Source organism: Artemia sp. Qi Xiang Cuo, chromosome 10, assembly GCF_049724085.1.
Source record: "Artemia sp. Qi Xiang Cuo chromosome 10, ASM4972408v1, whole genome shotgun sequence".
Lineage (NCBI taxonomy): Eukaryota > Metazoa > Arthropoda > Branchiopoda > Anostraca > Artemiidae > Artemia > Artemia sp. Qi Xiang Cuo.
Window position 1 is genome coordinate 58,121,681 of NC_142803.1, and position 19,420 is coordinate 58,141,100.

The 19,420-nt window shown below is 32.9% G+C and overlaps 1 protein-coding gene across 7 annotated transcripts in view; it reads left to right on the plus strand.

Moving 5' to 3' along the window:
• The window catches only part of LOC148947943 (uncharacterized), an 85,832-nt gene extending 69,930 nt beyond the window's left edge, over positions 1-15,902 (plus strand). For 5 of the 7 annotated variants that reach the window (XM_089095587.1, XM_089095589.1, XM_089095586.1 and 2 more), the window contains exons 4-5: positions 10,167-10,244; positions 13,282-15,902. In XM_089095587.1, the coding sequence (XP_088951713.1) occupies positions 10,167-10,244; positions 13,282-14,537 (1,334 nt within the window). In that variant the 3' untranslated portion in view covers positions 14,538-15,902. Of the gene's footprint in view, positions 1-1,819; positions 7,644-10,166; positions 10,245-13,281 lie in introns of those variants that run through there. The other 2 variants (XM_089095590.1, XM_089095591.1) reach the window with 2 other exon arrangements.
• Positions 15,903-19,420: the final 3,518 nt, after the last annotated feature.

Here is a 19,420-nt window from a genome sequence, read left to right on the forward strand (position 1 = left end):
TCAGCAGATACAAATACCTGTTGAAATACAAACTCAAAACGACCAGAAATTACTATTAAAGAATAAATTAAACCCAAAACGAACAGAAATTAAATATCAATCATAGCAAAAAACATACAACAAGTAACAATATAAATGAACAAATAGATCTTAAAGCGAGTAATGCTTAGATTGAATAGGAAAATCAAGCTTGAAACGAAAAAAAATATTTTGCTTTTGAAGTATAAATGAAACTTAAAACGAACAGAAATTCAATAAACAATCAATACAAACAAACATACAGTAGATATTAATTTAAATGAATAAATAAATCTTAAAACGACTGAAACTTAAATTGAATGTACAATCAAGCTTGAAACGAACAAAAATCAATGCATACAAGATTTTGGGTATCGCCTCCTTTTCTCACTGTAAAAGTCTAAAACCTACTGCGTCATTGGCGCTTTACTGAAAACTATATGCGTCTTGAACAGTCTTGGAAAGTATAAACAACATCATATTGAATATTTGATGCATAACGATATTAATCGTTGAAAGATCCGTCAGTTCAAGAATTTATTTCACTGTAATTTTTATTTTCAATGCTGTAAGAACTTTCATCGAAAATTTTTTGTAATATAATTCGTTTTCGGTTAAGCGTCAATGACGCAGTAGGCTTCTGGTTTTTATTTACAGTTATGGAAAGGGGCAGTGTCCAAACTCTTTTTTTTAGTAAAACTATATTCGTCTTGAACAACTTTAGAAAGAACTAATAAATTAAACTGAATATTTAATGTATAATGGTATTAATTGCTGAAAGCTCATCAGTTCAAAATTTTACTATAATCTTGATGTTTATTTTCAATATTTAGTACAAAAGAAAATATTTGTAATAAAATTGGTTTTCAGTAAAGCGCCAATGACGCAGTAGGTTTCAGACTTTTACAGTGAGAGAAGGAGGTGATACACAAATTCTCGTTTGTAGTGATTTTTGTTCGTTTCACGCTTGATTTACATATTCACTCTAATTTTCACTTGTTTCAAGATTTATTCATCCATTCAAATTTATATATATTTTATGTTTCTTTGCATTGATAGTTTGTTTAATTTCTGTTCATTTTAAGTCCCATTTATACTTCAATAGCAAAATATTTTTTTTCGTTCAAGCTTGATTTTCATATTCAATCTATGCATAACTAGCTTTAAGATCTATTTATTCATCTCTATTATTAGTTGTTGTATGTTTTTTGCTATGATTGTTTATTTAATTTCTGTTCGTTTTGGGTTTCATTTATTCTTTAATAGTAATTTCTGGTCGTTTTGAGTTTGAATTTTAATAGGTATTTGTACCTGCTGAGCTTAAGTTTAAAATGGCCTTTACTTTTCTCTGAAAAACGTATTTTTCGGATTTTTTTTTTAATTATCGGAAAAAAAGCCAAAACAGTCTGATAGTCTGAGGGAAAGGTGAAGCCTCAGAAAAAAAAAAAAATTATGTCTGAATTGTGTAAAGAATATTTCAGTGGGGAGAGGGATTTTTCCATGGAGGTGGAGCCAAATTTCCTGGCATTATTTAAAAAACGATTAGATATTAAATAAAAAAACAAAACAAGTTCTTTCAACTGAAACTAAGGAGCAACATTAAAATTTAAAACAAACAGAACTTATTGCGTATATAGGGGAGGGTGCTCCCTCCTCAATACCACGCTCTTTACGCTAAAGTTTGATTTTTTTTTCCAATTCTTTGAGAACGACTCCTGAAACACAAGAGTCGTTTAATTAGAACAATAAGAAGTTTTGAAATTACCAAAAACCCTTAGCGTGAAGAGCGAGGTTTTTAGGAGGGGCAGACCTCCTTATATACTTAATAATTTCTGTTAGTTTTAAGTTTTAATGTTGTTCCTCACTTTTAGTTGAGAAAACTAGTGTTTTTACTTAATTTTTAACCAGAACACATAACAGATGTGTGTTTATTTATTGGTTGATTTTGCCCAGGGTCTTTTATATCGAACGATTAATCCTTGGCTTGGATATCTCACTCTACGTGACGCAACACGACAGAGAATACTTCAGAAACGGTTCTTACCCTCTATTCTCATCTTCCCCTTTCCGGAAACTAATGTTCTTTATTTTAGAATAAAGAGTAAATCTCTGATTTTAAGAAAGGAAGAATATGAATGGAATGAAAGGGACAACCCATACTGCAGATTTTGTTTAAAAGTGCTCGAGACTTAACAACGCACAACTTTTGAATGCTACATCCAATGTTGTGGATAATACTTTTAAAATGTATTTAATTACGAATACAAATTATTCATACCATTAAGTAATTAATTAGTAATTGAAAGTACATTGCCAGGGAAGTAGTTTGTATTTAATTATAAAATATGTATTTGAGATACAAATTAATCTAGCTACAAAACAACTTTTCCTCAAAGCATAGAAATTCGTACAAGATTTATTATCAAAGTTGATAGTTTTTAATTAATGACAAAAGTTTCTCAAACTTCTTATCTCCAAGCTGAATCCGATTTGCTTTGGAAACTGAATCCCCCACAAAAAAATGACATTCTACTGGAGCAGACGATGGTGTGACAGTATTGAACTTTTGGAAAGCTCTGCAATGTCCCGATATTCTCTCAAGGACTCAATCGAACGGTTATTATTCTCCATGAACCTCAATAACTGAACTTTTATATTACAGCCAAAAGAAGACTCCCTGCTCGTCCCAACACCATCACCGTGGAATTAAAAAATTCATCGGAGTCGATCGACGACAATTTTCTGTGCTCAGCATCACAATCAGTCAACTGATCATCAGCTTTGGCTAGCATAATATGTTTCAATTCGTCACAAATCACATCAATGATTTGGTTGCTGATATCTTCAGGTATCCATCTTTCCTTGAAACCAGGGTGGCTCTCACTAGCTATTCCTAGCTCCTTAAAACTAGGTTCACTTAGCTGCATTGTAACAGCGTTTGCAAACTGGTATCCTTAACCATCCAAGATCGCCTCCACGAGAGCTTGTGCGTGTTTGATAGATCAGTTTTGTTTCATGTCAATCATCTTCTTTCTTAATGCAGTCAACGTGGGCAACAGTGTTCCCAGAAAACATTTCTTGTCCCCCTGTAGTATGTCAAGTGCCCTGGCGACAGGCTCAGTTGCCCCGGCCTACTCCTCGAGAAACTCAAGCTCAATCGGTTTCAACTTAGGTAGCTTTAGTTCGGTGCAAACCTTACCAATCTTTTCTGCACTTTAAAAATCCTTTTCACAACATCATGTCGAGAATTTTACTGCGCTGCATTGGGAACAAGCAGCTGCTTTGACATTAAATCTTGGACTTTATCAGAGGCTTTCGAGCTCTGCCTTGTCGCATTACACAATACTTGACGCTTCCCAGTTGAAGCATGGTATAGTTTTTTATACGGCTCATTTGACATGGGTATCTTTATTAGTAACAAGGTTCAGGATGTGGCTCGCACAACGCAAGTGAGGGTAAATAGTATTCACTTCCATATTCTTCTGTTTCATCTGCCTTTTTGTCTGCAAGTCAGGAAAACTTCTAACGGAAAAGATTACTGAGGTGTCACTTTCGCTTTCAGGATGGGTCATTTACGTCGTCCAGAACATGTGGAATAGTTTGCCCTTCACTACCAGCCATCATTGATGATAATGACTGTATTTTTGAAAATTTTTCCAGTTCAAAATTATCGTCTCAAAATTCTTCAGAAAAACGGTTTGTCCGGAAAAACAGTGACTACTCCCAAAAACTATGTTTGAGAGACAAAAGTACTTAAGAATATCGGGAAAAGTTAATTTGTATTTAAATAAAGAAAAAATAAATTAAATACGCATTTAAATTACTTGATTATTTGCAAATAAATGCGTATTTAAATACTTTAAAAGTTTATTAAATACTTATTTAAATACTTGGAATTAATTACTTCCACAACACTGGCTACAGCTCAGTTACCTGGCAGCAAAAATCAAACGTATATTTAAAAGACTAATGACAAATAAAGATATTGACGAGCTATTTAAAGCTATTTACAATGCAGGAGAGGAAATATACTTGTACAAAAGCATAATTGATTTTCTCGTGGATAATAATATGGTTTTAAGAGAGCAAAGTGAATGCAAAAGAGAGCGAGAGCGAGTAGGAATAGCCGTATAGGTACCAGCCGGCCCACATGCCTTAAATTGCTGGGAACAGGCAGCTTGAGTACTCATGCTTCCCGCAAGCCATCTAATTTCATCGTTTCTTCTTTTCCTTTTGTTTTGTGTTATTGTGTTTGTTATATGAAAACCAAGAGTATGTATAGTAGTGAATACGTTCTATTCAACTTAAAAATAAAATTCTTAACTACAAATGATGTAAGAAATAGCAATTGGGAAACTGCATTCGAAATGATTTAATCTCATTTCATAAAGACGATACTTCTTTTGTCAACATATGAAGAACTGTGCATATTGCAACTGCATCTGTCTGCTTTTTATGCAAAGTAACAAAGCCGGCCTACATGTCTTAAATTGCTGGGAACAGGCAGCACGAGTACTCATGCTTTCTGCAAGCCAATCGTTTCTCCTGCAAGCCAATTCCATTGTTTCTTCTTTTCCTTTTGTTTTTTTGTTATTGTGTTTGTTATATGAAAACCAAGAGTATTATATTCCTTAACTTTTGTCGCAAAAAAGAGCCTTTTAGTTTATCTGATGATTGCATTGATTTTTGATGCATTAATTGCGTATTAATGCAATCCTAGAAGCCAAAAAGATATTATTATAGATTCCAGATGTGGTTTTTCAGAAGAAGAAGAATGGAGAGGACTTGTTCTAACCAAAGTTAAAAGTTATAGTTCCCTTTTTAAGTGACCATAAAGATTGGAAGGTTACTAGCCCGCCACCCTCGTCCATTTTTTCCACAAAGTCGTCTGATTAAAATTTTTGATTGCCATTTTTTTCAGTATAGTTGAGAAGTCCAATAATAAGGCCTTTGGAGATGGCTTGACCTCCCACAGCCCCTGGGGGCTGTGGAAGGTTACTAGCCCGCCACCCTCGTCCATTTTTTCCACAAAGTCGTCTGATTAAAATTTTTGATTGCCATTTTTTTCAGTATAGTTGAGAAGTCCAATAATAAGGCCTTTGGAGATGGCTTGACCTCCCACAGCCCCTGGGGGAATGGCTGTAAGCTGTGAAATTGGTCTATAGTTTACGTATAGTATTTGTTATTGGGAAGTATACAGATATATTTTAAGGAGGAGGAGGGTTAATTACACGGGGGAAATTTCCCATGACGATGGCCAGAGTTCTTGTACAAAAATCTTCTTATTTTTCTTATTTTCTTTTTATCGACTCAATTTTACATGTGGAGATGTTCCTGGGGAATTATCTGGGAAAATTTTTAGCTGGGTTTGAATTGTCTGGAGGATTTTTTCATGGGGGGGGGGGAATTTTTGGGAGAAATGATCCATGGAGGATTTTTCCAGTGGAGAAATTGTCTAGGGTGGAATTTTTTGCGGGAGCAACCTTTAACGGGATAAGGAGATTTCTGTGTTTTAATTTCCATGGAAGGGAGATTTTTCTTTCGTGGGTTGGGTTTGATAAACGATCAGAAGTCGAAGTGTTTTTCGAATGAAAATATTTTACCGAGAATTTTTCAGGCAGAATCGTCCCCAGGAAATTTTTTGGGGGTCAGCGAGGGTGTAATTGTCCGGGGGAGACTTGCGTGGGAGGAACTATTTATGGAAAAGTTTACGGAACGGAGCCTGATTTCCCAGCATTGTTTCAAACAGGATCTGGAAGTAAGCTAAAAAAAACAAGTTTTTCAACTGAAAGTTAGAAGCAACATCAAAATTTAAAACGAACATAAGTTATTTTGTGTTTGGAAATTACCCCTTCTAAATAACTTGCTCTTCACGCTAAGGTTAGACTTTGTGTCCTTATTCTTTAAGAACTACCCCTGAAATATAATTGCCTTTTAATTAGAATAACATACATTTTTATAGTACGAAGAAAATTAGCGTGAACAGTAGCCTAGGGTATTTAGGAGTAAGGGGGTCTGTTTGTTTTAACGTTATTCCTTACTTTCAGTTGAAAAAACTTGTTTTTTTTTCAAATTAAATTTCTCAAAGCTCAGTTAACAAAAAAAATATTGCATTTTGAAACGATTCTTACTTATGGTCAAGCCTTCCATCTCTAAGTTTGAAGAATATCCAAAATCAGAATTATAGAAATGTTAGGCCTTAAAGATTAATGCTATGAACTCCATCAGAATTGTCTTTTTGGTCAGTTTAGAAGGAGAGGGGGTGATATAAGACCCAAAATTCTGGCTTTGGTAGTAGCTAAGAGTCAGCTGGCATACTTAGCCTGGTGAAATTTTTCCAATTAAAACTTGGCCAGATTTATGCAGTTTAAATTGTTGAGAGAAATTTACTCATAAAAACCAGAAATCTGCGTAATTTTTTTTTTTGGTAATTAATTCCCGCAATTTGAAATGTTTTATTTCCAACTCTTTAGGAAAAGAGATTAAAAAACAATCAATCGTCTTATTATGAACAATGTTAAACCATCACATATTACATATCGCGGGAGCATTTTTTCTTTTTTCATTATTACTTTGTAATCACAAATTACAAAATATCACAAATTACAAATATCACAAGTATACAAATTATAATTTTTATTTTTCTGCCGCAATGGGTAGAATTTAATTTGTAGCACTTAACAATCTGAAACTCATTTTACTGCTATCTTACTGGAATGTCTGTTACTAAATGCTCAGAATTATCTGATTTATCAACAAACAAATTGCGGTTTGAAACTCTTTCTAATTATGGTCAAGGCCTTCAACCTCCAAGTTTCAAGAATATCGAAAGTCACAATTATAGACACGTTAGGCCTTAGAGATAAATACCATAAACTCCAGCAGATTTTTCTGTTTAGTCACTTTCGAAGGGAGGGAGGGGGAGGATATAATGCCCAAAATTCTGGCGTTGGTAGTAGCTAAAATCAGTTTGCCTATTTAACCTGTTGAAATTTCTTTTCCAATCCAAACATGGCCTGCTTTAAAGAATCTGGATTGTTGAGGTAAATGTATTCTTAAAATGAAGAACTTTGCTTAAATGTTATTTGCAAAGTAATTCCACCATCAGTTTTCGAAAAGACAAATTTATTATTTCAATAATCCAATTCTTTTTGAAGTTTTCTACTTTTTTAATAAAATTTTTGTCCCTAAATCTAAATAGGAATTTTTTTTTACGACCTTTGTGGTGTTGCTAATGTGTTGTTATGAAGTTACAGTTATCTTCTTCTGTGCAAAGATGATAAAAAACACGTTTCTTCGTGTTATTTTCTTAAGTATTTGATTCTTTGCTGGTAAGTGTCACTAGATTCTGACTGAACTGTTATGCTGGAGTATATTAGACACCTTTCCATACCTTATCACTCATAACTATATAATGGTTCAGATATTTCCTACGTACAGTCATCTCAAATTTTCTTTAGAACTTAAAGACACTCTACCAAATGATAATAAAAGTCTGCCTGTAACTATTAACTTTATTTCTTTATCTAAAGAAGAAGGCAATGTTTTCAATTTATCTCCAGATGCATCTGCCAACCACGAACCTGATTGCCACCTGCTAAAACTGGAGCCAATCATGGACGATGGTAAAATTTTAATATTTTTTTGCATATTTGAAAAGCTGTATGTCCAGCCTTTAAGCAGCGTTCACATGCGGGTCTAGCTAGAATCTCATGTCTAGACACGTGTCTGGCCAGAAATCAATGTCTAGACAACTACCATTCCCAAGAAGAATTCAGTGGCTAAAACTACAAATTTAGTTTCAAATGAATTACAGTTCTCATTTCTAGCCAATCAAGACAGCTTATGTGGGCAAAACTTTCAAAATTGTAATCTCTGTCTTTACTGTCACAAGATAATGGATGAGACAAGCCAAACAATTGCCTTAGTGTGCTTCACTATTATGTGTAGTGTTGCATATTTGCCTAAAACGAAAGAAACAATGACAAAACAAAAATTAAATTTCAGTTTAAAAATGCAGACATATATGATGAAAATAGTGGATACATTCTGATTGGCTGTAAAATGGACACATTCTGATTGGCTGTAAAATGGAGACATTCTGATTGGCTGTAATCGAAAATCCTAGACTTTGAGTTATAGAGTCTAGAACTGGGTGCTTAGCTGTAACTTGTCTAGCCAAGAACCGAATTTTACTTGTGAACGGTAGTCGTATAAACCTTGATTTCTGGCCAGACACAGACGTTTTCTACTTTTCTAATAAAGTTTTGTCTCTAACTATAGATAAGATCAGCCGATTTTACCTCCTTGGTGATGTTGATAGTTTGTTGTTAATTTTGAAAATGTAATAGAAAAATATGTGTATAGAATATAGAAAAAATAGAAAAAATATTTTGTTTGGAAAATATTTTTAAGTTCCAAATAAATATTTTGGAACTCAATAGAAAAAAATGTGTATTTGTATCATTAACAGGTAAGGCATTCCAAACCATGCGTAAGGGTGATCTATTACCACAGTTTTTTTTTTCATTATAGAAGCTTTTCATGTAAATAAAACAATGGAATTAATATTCATTAAATGAACGCATGTGACAGAAGACCTTACAAAGAATGATAAAATAATTTCATGATTTCTGACTTCGAATAAGTTGCAACTTAATAAAGTAAAATTCTTTGCAGTAAAATTATTTGCCCTTTCATGTTGGATTGGGGTCTCAACACTGCTCAGCTTTCTGACGGTGACGCAAGTATAAAAAAAAGAAAAAGATTCTCAATGCATTCCAACAAAACGATTGGGGAAATACAAGCCATTATTTGCCCCGAAAATCCTTAAAACCTGTTTTTGTCTCCTTTTAAAATTATGAAAATTTAAGGAAATTATTATCCCTTATATCATAATTAAAATTTAAGGAAATTATTAAGGAAGTTTTATCACACCATTATCATAATCATATTACCTTATTTAGTTGTGTTAAATCACGAATTCTAACTTAATTTCCTCAGTTCAAGACCTTAACCTTCAAGACCAATCACTGTAAATAACCTGAATAAGGACACAGAAATGACAAAAGATTGCCAAACTGAAATTATATGAGAGACAATCCGGTGTACCAAAGACAATCAAAATCTAATTTAAGGCAATCCTTTAAATTATAGCTTTGGAACCCTGTTCCAACAGGGTTCGGACTCGCCTATAAATTTCAATAAATTCCTATGTTTTAATGCACTCCTATAAAATGCCTATAATTTGGCTAAAATTGTTAAAAAGAAGAAATTGTCAACGCCATTTAGCGTTTGCAACACCTCCTTGGTGGTGTTGCTAGTTTGTTGTTAATTTTGGAAATGTGCTTAGTTCAATTTAAAATTAAAATATATTCTTCCCATTTCTGGAAAACTATAATTAAAATTTCTGGTTGATAACATTAGAAATTGAGATAATCATATTTTTTTAATCCTTACTAATTAAAATAGGCTGATAGTACGCTAAGATAAACCGTTTAATCCTCAATAATAAATTCAAATTTAATCTGCCAATCTTTACGTAATCGAACGTATTCTGCAAATCTTTCTGTAATCAAACCTATTCTGCAAATCTTTACGTAATCAAACGTATTCTGCCAATCTTCACGTAAGAAAATGTATTCTGCCAATCTTTACGTAATCAAACGTATTCTGCCAGTCTTTACGTAATCAAACATATTCTGCCAATCTTTGCGTAATCAAACGTATTCTGCCAATCTTTACATAATCAAATGTATTCTGCCAATCTTTACGTTATCAAATGTATATTGCCAATCTTTACGTAATCAAATGTATTCTGCCAATCTCTACGTATCAAACGTATTCTGCCAATCTTCACGTAATCAGACGTATTCTGCCGATCTAAGATACGCTTAATATTGACGTCAAACTTTAACGAAAGAAACATAAAGTTACAGTTAGCTTCTTCAGTGCAAAGGTGATATTCAAGAAAAGAATAGAGTCATTCATGTTGTAGTTGAATATTTGCTTTTTTGCTAGTCTGTGTTGCTAGAGTGGGACTGAAGCGTTATGCTGGAGTATATCTGGTATCTTTTCATACCCCTGTGCTCATCTCCAAATCATTGTTCAGAGATTTCTCACATATACTCATCTCAAATTTTCTTTAGAACTTGAAGACACACTACCAAATGATTTTAGAAGTCTGCTAGGGACTGATGGTCCTATTTTATTACCTAAAGAAGAAGGTAATGTTTTGAATTTTTCCTCAGATGCATCTGTCAACCTTGAATCTGATTTACACTGTCTGAAACGAGAGCCAAATATTATCATGGACGGTTGTATAACTTTTAATACCTTTCGTATATTTGAAATACTTAATGCCCAATTCTGTTGGAAAACACACTAGAAGATGAACAAATATCTTATTACAGACAATATCAAATAATCACCGAGCGAAGTTCGGCTCCTTATTTCTGTGGCGTTAAGCAAAATGGGCGTAAGTCCACTTTTTTCCGTAAATAAATTAAGCATATGGTTTATTAGGGTTCGAATAGATCTATCGATTGGTCTACTCAAAAAGTCTACTTCAATTCTGACCGAGTTATAAATTGTTCCAAAAGGGCGTAACAAAGAGTATACTTCTCAGTCTCCTCTGTACAAATTTATGTATAGCGTTTTTGGTTCATAAAATCAAATTCAAGTAAATTTTTCCAATCCAAACTTCATCTATTTTAAACAACTGGATTTTGAGGCCAGTTTATTCCTAAAAAGAATAATTTTGCTTATTTTTTTGGCAAAGTAATTCCAGCTTTAGTTTTCAAAAATACAATTTTTAAATTTCAATTATCCAATTTTCTTCGAAGTTTTCTGCTTTTTTAATTATGTTTTTCCTGCTTATTGATGAGATTGGCTTTTTTGACTCCTGAGTGGTGTTGTAAGTGTATTGATTTTTTTCTGGAGTGTGCTTAGTTTAATTTTAAATTAAAAGACATTCTTCTGATTTTGCCAAATAGTTGAGATAATCCAATTTTGTTTTTAATCCATATTGATTGAAACAGGCTAGACAATATTTACTGTTTTTATATGATTTTTGCATTGAACAGCATAAATGACACCATATTTTGAAAACTTGAGCTTTTAGTTTGCTTACTTGTGACTTTTCTTGTAAAAGCATATAAAAAATTTGAAAATGAGTCTTGAATGAAATTGATGTGGAAACAAACTGGATTTTTGGAAGTGATAACGGAATATCAGTTTTGAATTGATTTTCTAATACTTAAATATTTTCTCATTAATATTATTCCAAATAATTAAGAAGTTCTTGATTGCACTTCAAGTCCTCTTTTGGGTTTGAGGGTTACCCTAGTCTACTTAAAGATGAAATATCAGAATAACAATTCCAGTCCAATCTCTCTCCACAATAGAGTAGCCTAAGGTCCCTTCCCTCATTCATTAACAGCCTTCCTAAGGAATTGCCTGACAGATGGAAATTTTTGGACGTCCCAACGGTTTTGGAAACTTGCCAAAAAAAGAAAAAAATGAATAAGGAACCCTATGAGCATCCTCAATGACTTTGCAGACAATGCTTCGCACTTCTAGTCCCATTTTATTATTCCACTTTCTTAAATTTAGTGCCCCCTCTTCCCATATTTTAAGGAGATACACCTCCTTTACTCAAACATATTTTGAATGTTCTTGTCTTGTTTGGCACCCTGGCTTCTTCTGTAAAGAAGCAGAAACAATTGAATCTGTCCTAAAAGGATTTATGTGAATGATTTCCCGAGAAATTAAGTTTTGAGGTTCTTTTGTTGGAAACATCGGAGTTCAGTGGAGTCACCTTGGGCCTCCGTTTCACCTAAAATACAATAGCAAACCCTACTAAACACACTCCCCATCCAGATTCCACCAACATTGAACTGTGTTTAAACTCGCTCCTATCTCGTCCCTCTTTCGTTGTTTTACCTCTAGATATGAAAAAAACCTTTGACCTTTCCATTACAAAGAAAATTGTAAACAAAATATCCCGCTAGTTTGCTTGTTTTATTTTTTTGGTACTGGTCATGTCCAAATACAGTATCTCAGGAATGTTGAAACTTTCAGAGAAAATTGAGGGGGATGTAAAATTATATTAAAATCAGCCGTGCAAACCAGATTTTCAATACCATGTCTATTCAAAATCGCAGAAAAAAGAAACTTAGGGTATTACGGTTGACTTTCATAGTTTGTTTTTGTGGATGTTAAGCTGAATTAAACGACACAACTTGCATCAAGTATTGTACAAAGGACATACGTACGATATATCAAGACCGGCTAAGGTCAGGGTACCTTAACCGGCAAGGTACCTTCAGTAAATTACAAGTATATGTTCTGGTGTTTATAACACACAGGGGTTGTTTTTTTTGGTCCTCTTTGTGGTATTTTCTAATCGTTTTGAGCAAATCTCTGCTCATTTCTGTTGATTTCAGATTTCGAGCTCATCTTTGGTTTAATTTAGCACTTTACATTTCTTTGAGAAATTTCTTTTGTTGAAATTTTTTGAAGAATAATATTCAGTAATAAAGGTATAAGGAATTATTATAGGCGTCACGACGGCACTGGATAAGTAAAGAGCAATGTTGATACACTGTATTATTATTTTTTTTTTTATTAGGGCACTTCGCATAGGAGTTGTCGTAGAAACTTCGAAGTTGGCTTACTCGATTGGAAATTGAAAGAGCTAGTGAAAACAAAATAAATCTTAAATCTTTTCACTTTTTCCCTTTAATAAATAAAAATTTTCCAAACCTCAAAGTATGACTATTAGTATATATAAACAACCCACGGTCATTTTTATTTTTTGTTTTCAGTAAAATGTAAATTATCTTCTGTTCTTGAGAAGGCATGGGGGTTGTCAGCCCTGCTCATGTCAATTTTTGCTCGTTTTGAGTTTGATCCGGTTATTTATTGTAATTTTTGTTCGTTTTGGGTTTCAGTTGTTCATTGGTAGTAATTTGTGGCATTTTTACGCTTGGGAGATTATTTGATTTTTTTTTCTGCTCAGTTTTGACTTAATAGAGAACTTTTTACTTTTCTTTGAAACTCTTGTTTTGTAGGAAAAAGTTTTTTAAATTAATAGGATAAAAAGTATAATGCGTAGAATTTTGTATCTTAAGTTTATCACTGAGGAATTGTCTTTAAATTTGCATTTACAGAAACTGTAGAAGATAAAACAAAATTTTGAAGGCTGAATTGTATGTGAAAAATATAGATTTACTTTGTGGCTTTAATCTTAATATATTTTAGTTGTTCCTGTTTCAAAGTTCTTCGATAATATTATCAGCAAGCAAGGTTGGAGAATACCTATCAAACCTGATCTTACAAGGATATCCATAAAAAAAGAAATTACTTTTGATTGCCAACGCCAAATGCATAGTAACATTTATGTAATCGCTGATAGTGATGTAACACAAACGGTAGTTTCGGGTTTTATTTCCAAATCATCGCCCAAAGAAGACTCAATGTGTAGTGATCGTTTTTCAACAACTAAACCGTTGTGTAAAAATACTAAGACTCATACGGGAAAGAATCCCCTGGAGTGTGATATTTGTAACAAAATTTTCACCTCCATTCCCAATTTACGTCGTCACAAGAGTTTGGTCCGTCTCGACAAACCTCGCAGTGTAAAAAAAACTTACGAATGTGATAGGTGTCGAAAATGTTTTACTTCAAAATGTAATTTAATTGCTCATCAAAGAATTCATAATGGAGAAAAATTTTTTAAATGTTATCTATGTAATAAAGGTTTTATGTCAAGAAACAACTTACGTCGTCATCAAAGAACTCATTCTGGAGAAAAACCATTCGAATGTGAAACGTGTCGGAAATGTTTCATGTCTAGCTCATATTTTTCTGACCATCAAAGAACTCATACTGAAGACAAACCTTTTGAATGTGAAATATGTAGAAAATGTTTTGCTTCGAATTCCAGTTTAACTGCTCATAAAAATATTCATACTGGAGAAAAACATTTTGAATGTGACACATGTGATAAACATTTCAATTCAAGATACGGTTTATATCATCATAAGAGAACTCATTCTGGAGAAAAACCTTTCGAATGTGAAATATGTAGAAAGGCTTTTACATCAAGTTCCAATTTATCTAGTCATCAAAGAACCCATACTGGTGAAAAACCTTTCGAATGTGACATATGTAGGAAATGTTTTACTTCAAGTTCCAGTTTAACTGTTCATCAAAAAGTTCATACTGGAGAAAAATGTTTTGAATGTGACATATGTAATAAATTTTTTACTTCAAGACACGGTTTAATGTATCATAAAAGAACTCATTCAGGAGAAAAACCTTTCAAATGTGAAATATGTAAAAAGTCTTTTACTTCAAGCTCTAATTTGTCTGGTCATCAAAGAACCCATACTGGTGAAAAACCTTTTGAGTGTGATATATGTAACAAACGTTTTACTTTTACTTCCCAGTTATCTCGCCACCTAAGATATCATATTGATGCCATTGGGACCAAAGATGCCATTGATGGATCTTAAGCGGAACTCGCCAGCCATGACAAAAAAAAACTTGTGTTTAGTTTTAATTTGGTTTTTATCTTTCTTTCTCTTGTGCTGAAGACGCCTAGTTTTTGATACAGGAAAAATATTCGCGTTGTTTTAGTGTTTCATCTTTTCTCTGTTGGCCGTAGTCTCGTTTTCGTTTTTTCATAAAGTTTGCAAGTATTTTAAGAATGCCATTAGATATGTCAGTCTATAAGGATATAATGAATCTATCAAAATGTTTATTTCAAAACCATCAAATAAATCATGCGGAAGTAAAAGCTGTCAGTGTGTAATTTTCGCTCCTAATATGTAAAAATAATTGCACATTAAAACATAAGGTGTTTTGAGTTGAATTTGACAGTATTTTCAAGACTTGAGGAGAATTAAAACTATGTTTTCTAAATGTGTGCCTTATTCATTTTTGTTCTGTTATTTTGGTTTTAAATGTGGTTTTTCTTTTCATTGTTGTTGAAGTTAATTGTATATTGTTATTACTTTTTTGTATCGTCAAATCTACTAAAAGGATGATTATAGTTTATTTCAATCGTACATAATGTTAAAAAAAATTTTTTTACGTGGATGAATTCACTAAGAGTATTCAGGGGTATTTTTTGGCTGATAGACAACATTTTGTATACGTGCTTTTAATACAGGAGCAGATTGAACAGATTTGTTGGGAAGGTTGTCAGAGCTCGATGTTAATTTCAATACATTTGTTATGGATAGTGTTATTCAATTGTCTTCTTCAGAGGGACAGCAGAATAGTCTCGGAGGATTCCCCTATCATTCGTTTGAAAATTTTGAATTCACGCACCTCTGGAATCTATTACTTTTTTGTTTCGTCAAATTGACTAAAAGGATAATTGTAGTTTATTTCAATCGTATATAATGTGCAAAATTTTTTGTTTATGAGGATGAATTCACTAAGAACATTCAGGAGTGATTTTCGGCTGATTGATTGAAGCATAATATAATTTGATAAGAATGCAACCGGTTGTATTTTTTACTTTGAACCAGGCGTGGAAAAAGTACCGTAGCAAAGTAGCATGTTACTTGGCAGTTTTTGAATTTGTTGGCAGATTTTGGGTGGAAACACAATGTTTACATATAAAAATACTTTTTGCTCAATGAAAAGCTGCCAAAACACAAGTTGTGCTGCTAAGTATTTTCGGCAGTTTTTGTTCGGCAATGGACCGGTAATTTGCTTTGACCCAGAAGTGATTATTTTGTTTAGTATAAAAGCAGTTTGTTTTAATTTTGATATGTTAGTAACTCTACTGATGATGATGACCGACTGTGTCATCGAAATATTTAGAGTCTTTGTTTTATATTTTCGTTTCACTGTGTAATAAAAGGACCTATCCCTATTTGGAAATCTTATTGATTTAGTTATAGAAAAGGCAGTGTGGTCATGGAGAATAATAGTAAGAAGACACTCTGGAGTATCCAACACGTTTATGGAATCTCCAAGAATTTGTTTCATAATTAACTTCAGTGTTGATATCAAAATAAATAACGTCTATCATTAACGAATCAGGTGTGTATTTTTTCAAAACTTTTTTCCACTTGCGAAAGAAAACAATCATTTCAGTAAAATTTCATGCGTTAGACATTGATGGAAACAAAATGATTGTTGATTTTGGATTTGTGATCCACTTTCTTACAACACGTTGCTTTTAGTTGCAAAATATAAATAGCAGGAAAAAAAAGAAAATATATGTATTATTTATAAATAAATAACAGATATCTAAATCAGCCTCTACTAGAAAATCCGCATCCCATTGACAAATATATTATAAGATTTCGATTTAAAGATTTCACCTCAATGAGAGGTAAATTTTTTTGTATTAAAATACATCCTTTGAGGCATCTGCCTCGCTCTTACTAAAAACAATCAGAGAACCTTACTTTCAAGCTTTCATCTCCAAAAATTTGGAAATGTACACTTTTTTTGCCAAATAACGATCGTTGATAAAACCATCAAGTAAAACAATGGAATTTTACCTAAGAGAGTGAAATTTATTTAAACCTTTGCAATATTTTGACTATATTTCCAAGAACCGTCCTCAGCAAACGTATATAAATCTATAACGTACATAAACGTATATAAATGTAATAAAACTTACAATAAAATTTAATCAGTACTGAGTTTGTTGTTTTTATAATAGGTTCATTTAAAAAACTTTCCACAAAGTAAGTTTTTGAAAGAACAGTAAAGAGCTACATTAAGTAAAAAAAAAAAGCAGAAATAAACTCGAATAATCTTCCAAGAGTAAAACTACGACAGATCAACCGTCAATAAATAGATAAAATCAAAGCAAACAGAAATTGTATTAAATAACCGAGTAAAACTCAAAACGAGTAGAAATTAGAATGAGCAGGACTGACAACCCCCATGGCTTGCGAAAACCGAAATAGAATTTACACTACTGAAAACAAAATAAATTTTAAATGTTTTTACTTTTTTTACTTTAATAAATCCAAAATTATTTAGACTTTATGGAGTAAATATCGGTATATGTATATTAAACTGTCGATCCACATTTATTTGTTGTTGTTTTTTCATTACTACTGGCTGTAGTAGTAGTGCCAGTAGTAATAGTAGCAGTAGCAGTATAATTAATATTAGTGCCTTAGCTTTAGTAGTAGCATAAGTAGAAGCAGTAGCATTACGATTGTCTTCTGGTTAGTTCAACATCTGGGGTGTAATTTGACATGGAGCAGGGGAGAGGCAACTGCTCTCCTTGGACCTAAGTTTGCCCCCTTCCGCCAACCCTCAGTTTAACTTACTTCCCTGACAGTCCCCAGTTTACTCCCCTTCCCAGCTGAGATTAAGAGTCTCCAAAAATCTTGTCAAAACTAAGATAAACCTACATTATTCAAGCATTCACTAAAGCAGATTAGTTTTTAGTATACCTTTTCTTTTATGGTAGGCTAATATATGGCTCATTATTTTCTGTCATTTTCACTTGACTTAGGAAAATTGGCTCCAGATTTGCTCCCCTCCCCTCCTACCTTAGGATTTTGACGTAATTATATCCTCGCTCAATATCTCCCACCACAAGCCCTATAAGCTTCAACATCACACACCAAACCATTCCCAAGATATTACTGATTCGCCCTTTTGAAAACCAGAATACAGACTGGGTGTTTTGATTCAATTCACCTTTCCCCACTCAATATTGCGTGAAAGATTCAGCTTCATACCCTTAGAATAGATATAGTTGTCATAGTAGTCACAATAGCAGTATTAGTAGTAATTAGTTGCAGCAGTAGTGTCAACACATTGCCTTTTCTTTAGTCGAATATATCTTTTGTCAAGCCCTGGGTGTTTCAACTGAAGAAAGTAAGCTGTTGCTATGACATTGCCGATATACCCTTTTGTAAACTTTTATGTTTATATACTTCCTGAAAATTTTATATTAAAACTCTTAACCTTACAAATAGTTGCCATAAAAGTAGTATTTGGAGTAATGGTAGCCATAGAAAAAGTAGTAATGGTAGAAGTATTAGTAGTAGCGTGCACATGTTGAATTTTGTTCAATTTATCTTTCCCTTTAAGTATTCTCTGTAAGTTCGAACTTAATATTCAAGTCTAATCTTGATATGTGCCTTTTTGACAACTTTCATGCACATATTGTATTTTGATTTAATTCAAATTTTCCCTCAGCATTCTCGAAAATTTGTACCTTCATATATTGTAATGAGTCTTGTACCCCTGTCTGCAGGAGTGATCCTGGGTGCCTCATACCTGACCATGAAATCCTTCATCAGAAAATAATAAGGCCGGAACGAGGCGAATATCCTGTAGAGTCTTAGAGAGGAATAATTAGGACTTCAGTTGGTTATAAGGTTAAAAATCCTATTTTGATATTCGAAGGGAAGAAGATGTTAATAACATTTGCTACTCCAGTGTTGTACAAAAATGTAGTTTTTCGAAAGAAGTTGATTCTATTTTGGAAAATTATTTTTGTCAATAAGGAATGTTTTTTAATTAAATCAATTTACTTTCAAATAAGCCATTAAATAGCTCTATGATTTTCCAGTGTCGCGCTAGCTGCGGAGAAAAAACGGAAAAGAAAAAAGATGCCTTCGATACAGAATGCTAGCTACTGGTGTAACCCTGATTATATTTATTGACACAAATATTATTAACTAAAATATGGCTCACCCAAGGGCTTATCGACAAACAAAAATATGATTAAGCAATTAATAGCAAAAAAAAGTCGATCAATATTGGATAACCCTTACGCTATTAAGAATCTGGTCCGAATCAATCAAATAAAAGTAACCTATAATTAGAGCTATGAATAGAGCAACGAACATTATAATTATATTATATATTATGTTGTATTACATTATATTGATCATATTAATATTATATTAAAATATTGATATTCTATAATATACAGTTTTAATTTCCTTATTTGTATTCCTATCCAAAACCCCAAATTTCCCACTTTTCAACTGTGGTAAGGAAAATGACTATCTCGAAACTTTGATAGGACGACTTCGGGGGAAAAGAGGGCGTGGCAGGGGGGGCTAGTGCCCTCAAGGAGAGGCAAAAGCTCTTCCAATATTATAACAGAATTGTTTCCCAGTCCATTGACTCTATCCCCACAAACAAAATTGTATCAATTTTAACTGATCTAAATTAGATCCTTGTTTCAAACGTTGCGTTTTATTTTGAGAAAAAATTGTCATAAAAAAAAAACAAGTCGCAATACTAGACACTAGTTCCGAAAGATTTTAACCGCTGGTAAGATAAATTGCACCGTTACTGTTTCCGTGCCAAACAGCTGTATGTGAGTGTAGATCACAGATATCGCTGTATATCAACAAAGATACGATTAAAATCAACTTGTTGCTGTGCAACC